Genomic DNA, 4491 nt, shown 5'->3' on the forward strand with positions numbered 1-4491 from the left:
GTGTGTGCCACCAGGCCTGATAAAAGAAATGGGCTAGCACTAAGTACTGTGTACTTTTTTTTTTGGCTTTTCGAGACAGGGTTTCTCTGTGTAGCCCTTGCTGTCCTGGAACTCACTCTGTAGACCAGGCTTGCCTTGAACTCAGAAATCTGCTTGCCTCTGCCTCCCTCCCAAGCACTGGGATCAAAGGTGTGTGCCACCACTGCCTGGCTTTTTATTACCTGTGTACATTTTATTTTCTCATGTGCTAGGTCTGTACTTTGCCTTTTCAACAGAACCTGAGACATCTGTCAGCATTTAGAGCTGTTTCAGCCATGCAGTAGTGCACAGCTTTAAATCTCAGCACTCTGGAGGCAGGGGCAGGTAGATCGGGAGTTTCAGGCCAGACTGGTATGTAAGAGCTCCGGAACAGATAAGACTGCACTAGGGTAGTTCCTCAAAAAGTTGTGTGCAGCTTGGGACAATGGGGTATCGGAACTTGTGGGAGTGGGGACCTTCTACTCCTGAGATCCACAACTTTGCTTGCCTTATGCCCTCAGGATTCCCAACGCAGAGGACTAAACACAAGGACTAGACTACAGGCAGTTTTATTCTTCTCAAATGCTGACCCAGGATGCCCATCACTTAAGACTTGGGGATCCTCACCCATGGAAGGAGTTACAAAGTTTGGAGCTGAGACAAAAGGATGGACCGTCTAGAGACTGCCATATCCGGGGATCCATCCCATAATTAGCCTCCAAACGATGACACCATTGCATACACTAGCAAGCGTTTGCTGAAAGGACCCTGATATAGCTGTCTCTTGTGAGACTAGGCCGGGGCCTAGCAAACACAGAAGTGGATGCTCACAGTCAGCTATTGGATGAATCACAGGGCCCCCAACGGAGCTAGAGAAGGTACCCAAGGAGCTAAAGAGATCTGCAACCCTGTAGGTGCAACATTATGAACTAACCAGTACCCTGGAGCTCTTGACTCTAGCAGCATATGTATCAAAAGATGGCCTAGTCGGCCATCACTGGAAAGAGGCCCATTGGATTTGCAAACTTTATATGCCCCAGTACAGGGGAACACCAGGGCCAAAAAGTGGGAGTGGGTTGATAGGGGAGTGGAGGGGAGGGTATGGGGGACTTTTGGGATACCATTGGAAATGAATTGAGGAAAACACGTAATAAAAAAAGACTTGGGGATCCTCATTCTGCCTACACTTCAATACTTTGCAAGGTCAGGCGGCCACCTTTTAGAGCCAGTTCTCTATCATATAGGTCCCCAGGATCAAATTCACTACAAAACCCAACATGGCTGGCTTATCCCTGCCCTTAGAATTCAAGCTGAGTGTTACAAAGCAGCTCCCCCCCCACGTTACTAAGATAGCCCAACAGCCACAGGGCTCCAGCTGTTTTGCCAAGCATGTCAGCTCCAGAATGACTTCCATCTGTGTTGAGAAGTGACACAGCTCTGGTAGACGCTTCCCAGCTGAGCCCGTCTTTGCGATCCCTCTCTGTATGTAGCTTGACCTAATACCAAGTGCAATCTGGACATCAGGCATTCTGAAAACAAGCTTTATTTAAATAAGGATTTAAATACATTACATAACATTGAAACTGGAGGGGGAAAGAAAACCAAAAGACCAGTTTGTTCCTTCACATGGCACTGGCTCTTACGGAAGTTGAAGCCTCTACAGCTAGCCACACGACCAATGGCACCAGCTTGGCATTTGTTCGGCTGGCCTCACCCTTCATGTTGCAACACCTCCCGGCGAGGATAAATCTGCTTCTAAAGACCACCCTGGTGGTGAACTAAGTGTCCATGACTTCTCTGGAAAGGCAGCCCTTTCTCAATTCTACCTGCTCAGACACCAGGGCCAGAGACTCCCGCTAGTGACCTAGCTGGGGCGGTGTACCCATTCTGTTCAAGTGGTGACACTCTCCTAGGGCAGGGGACTCTGTCCAGGGAGCCCCAAGGAGCCTCTGGTCAGACACAGCCTCCTGGGATCTTGGGGTTCTTGGCTTGCCTGAAACCTTGTCATTGCTTTGTTCCAGGGTGGACACTGCCAGGGCTCACTGCTCAACCTGTTTAAATGAGGGACTTCAAGACTACACAGCATGGCTCTTTTCAGTTTATTGCATGAAGGAGTTACACTAGTCCAAGTTAAAAGCGGACCCCAAATGATTACATTATACAAGCTGTGAGGTTTTTAAACTTGTGACAAGGGACAGAAGGGAAATTCTACTCATTGCAAGGAAATCCTCACTTAAGCTTCAGAGAGCCACAAGCACTTAAAACCCATGAACCTTCAGCTGATCGTCCTTAGCCAGCCCAATCTGCAAAAAGAGGACAAGGGAGAGGGACAGGTTACACGAGACGTTGACAGGTTCTCCCATTACACCTTGCAAGGAATCCCAATAAAGAAGAGTACTTCAGTCTATCCCAGTAGACACAATGGTTCAATTGACCACTGTTACTATTACTGTTTACTTCCCTACGCCACCCCAAGTACTGTTTGAAAGTGGGAATATCTACATGTATTTAAAAGCTCAACTGTAAGGATTAGAAATTTAGGAAACCCATAAAGCGTTGAGGGCGGTCTAAACTCACCTCTATCAGGAACTGGCATATGTTCTTGCGCTGGTCACCCTGTAGCTGAATTACTTCTCCATATTCTGGATGCTCAATTACAGTACCATTGCAGGCAAATTTCTGCAAGGACAAAAGGATGCAGCATCTAAGAGGCCATGCCATCAACACGGACTCCCCTTGACGTTTGCACCCTCTCCCTTGGTAGACCATACAACATGCTCTCTCCACAGCAGACCCACCTTCTTAAACGCCTTCACTAGTTTCTTTTTATCGTAATCATCAGCGATCCCTTGGACAGTGGTAAGGGTCTTCCTGCCGTTTCTCTGTTGAATTCTTATATGGATATAATCCTCAGTGCCAGCAGGAAGCAGGTCATCACCCTTACTTGCATCAGCAAAGGGGTCTGTGAAGAAATAATCCGGAGGTGTCCTTTGTTGTCCCTCCGGGAACTGGCCAGTACTAGAGCTAGCTTTCTGCTCTAGGCCCGCCCTCCCTCCAAGGCTGATCACGTGCTGGAGAGACCTAGTGGGCAGGCAGCGCCCCACCCGGCTGATGCAACCGACCGGAAGCCAGGCTCCCGAGGCGGGGCCTTCCCTCCCAGCTCCGCGACAACGACGGTGACGTAGAGGACGTGACGCAGGGGTGGCGGGAGGGGGCGGGTGTGGCTCGCCGAGAGGCAGGAGCCATTAGTAAATGCGCCACCCGAGACGCCGGGCCCGCCCAAGGGCTCACCTCCCACCCGTTTCTTCCGGGCACCCTCGGAGGTCGACCCTGGGAGCAGATCTCGGTCCCACGGGCATCACCAACCCTCCAGGCCCGAGCTAAGAAGGCCTCGCCGCGCTCGGCGGCTCTCTGAGCTCCGACCCCGCCACCCCCCCCCCCCAACTCGGGCCCGCGCGACCTTCCCCAGGCTCACCGAAAGAGTGGAGGTTCTGGATAGCGGACATACGATACGATTCCTTTTCCTCGGTGGAAACGGCCTGCGGAAGGCGGCTGCGGGAGAAGGCGGGCGGGGGGGACGGAGCGTCGGGAAGCGAGGGGGCTCGAGGGGGAGGCAGCTGAGTCCTCGGCGGCGGCTCAGTGACTGGGGCGGAGGGGCGGCGCCTGTATTCACTTATATAGCCGCCCCTGTGACGCCAGCGCGCTGCCCTCACGTCTCGGCCCCACCCATGGAGTCAAGCTCCTGGACGCCCGAGCGCTGCGGCTTCCTATTGGTTGAGGGGCGGGGTCAAGGCTCGACGCCTGCGCACTGGGTTTGGCCTGGAAAGGATGTTCTGTTGACTCAGGGAGGGGAGAGAGGGGGGGAGGGAAAGCTTGGTCCGCCTGCGCGCTTGCGCAGTGGGCATGGTAGTTGTCTGAGCGGCCGCGAAAACTGGCGGAGGTTTCGAGCGCGCCTGCGCCTACCGCACGTTCTACCATCTTGACCCTGTTGGGGTCCTGGCACTAGCTCTGAGATGGGTCTTAGGGTGAGGATCGATTTGCTTTCTTTAAGGGGTAATTACGTGCGGGTCCTCCAAATTCGACTGATCAAGCCACCCATCAACCCACCCTTCTCTGCACGTATTCACAGATTTAGCCATTTAATCAGCATAAAATAACGTGATCAAAAATTGGACCTTACATAGGGTATCATTTGGATTAGCAAGTTTTAAAATTGGTAACCAAAAATTGTTATTTAGATTAATTCTTCTAAGGAAGGAAGTAGTCCCTTAGGTAGGAGTGGGGACCCCAGAAAAAAATGACCAAGCCCCACAGGGTGCCTTTTGTCCTACAAGCCTGTGTGTGAGGTAAAGCCTTTGTAGAGTCTAGGTGAATATTTTTTTCAAAGCAGTTAACCTTTCTTTTTGGTTTTTCGAGACAGGGTTTTTGGCTGTGCTGGAACTCTCTGTAGACCTGGCTGGCCACATGGGGTCT

At 51.7% G+C, this 4491-nt stretch overlaps 1 protein-coding gene across 1 annotated transcript; it reads right to left on the reverse strand.

Annotated features, from left to right (window-relative positions):
• Positions 1-1545: 1545 nt before the first annotated feature.
• On the reverse strand, positions 1546-3686 carry Eif1 (eukaryotic translation initiation factor 1). Its single transcript, XM_085829573.1, has 4 exons — positions 3494-3686; positions 2817-2980; positions 2596-2697; positions 1546-2321 (listed from the first exon to the last, which is right to left on the reverse strand). The coding sequence occupies exons 1-4, from the start codon at positions 3522-3524 to the stop codon at positions 2277-2279; spliced, it is 342 nt and encodes a 113-aa protein (XP_085685699.1). The 5' UTR covers positions 3525-3686; the 3' UTR covers positions 1546-2276.
• Positions 3687-4491: the final 805 nt, after the last annotated feature.

Source organism: Mus caroli, unplaced genomic scaffold, assembly GCF_978045245.1.
Source record: "Mus caroli unplaced genomic scaffold, Mus_caroli_1 scaffold_13, whole genome shotgun sequence".
NCBI classification, from domain to species: Eukaryota; Metazoa; Chordata; class Mammalia; order Rodentia; family Muridae; genus Mus; species Mus caroli.

Coding starts and splice junctions, on each gene's coding strand:
- Eif1 (XM_085829573.1), bottom strand. CDS start 3,524: ATGTCCGCTATCCAGAACCTCCACTCTTTCG. Junction 2,981..3,493: donor CCAGAACCTCCACTCTTTCG/GTGAGCCTGGGG, acceptor ATTTCTTCACAG/ACCCCTTTGCTGATGCAAGT. Junction 2,322..2,595: donor TATGCCAGTTCCTGATAGAG/GTGAGTTTAGAC, acceptor CTCTTTTTGCAG/ATTGGGCTGGCTAAGGACGA.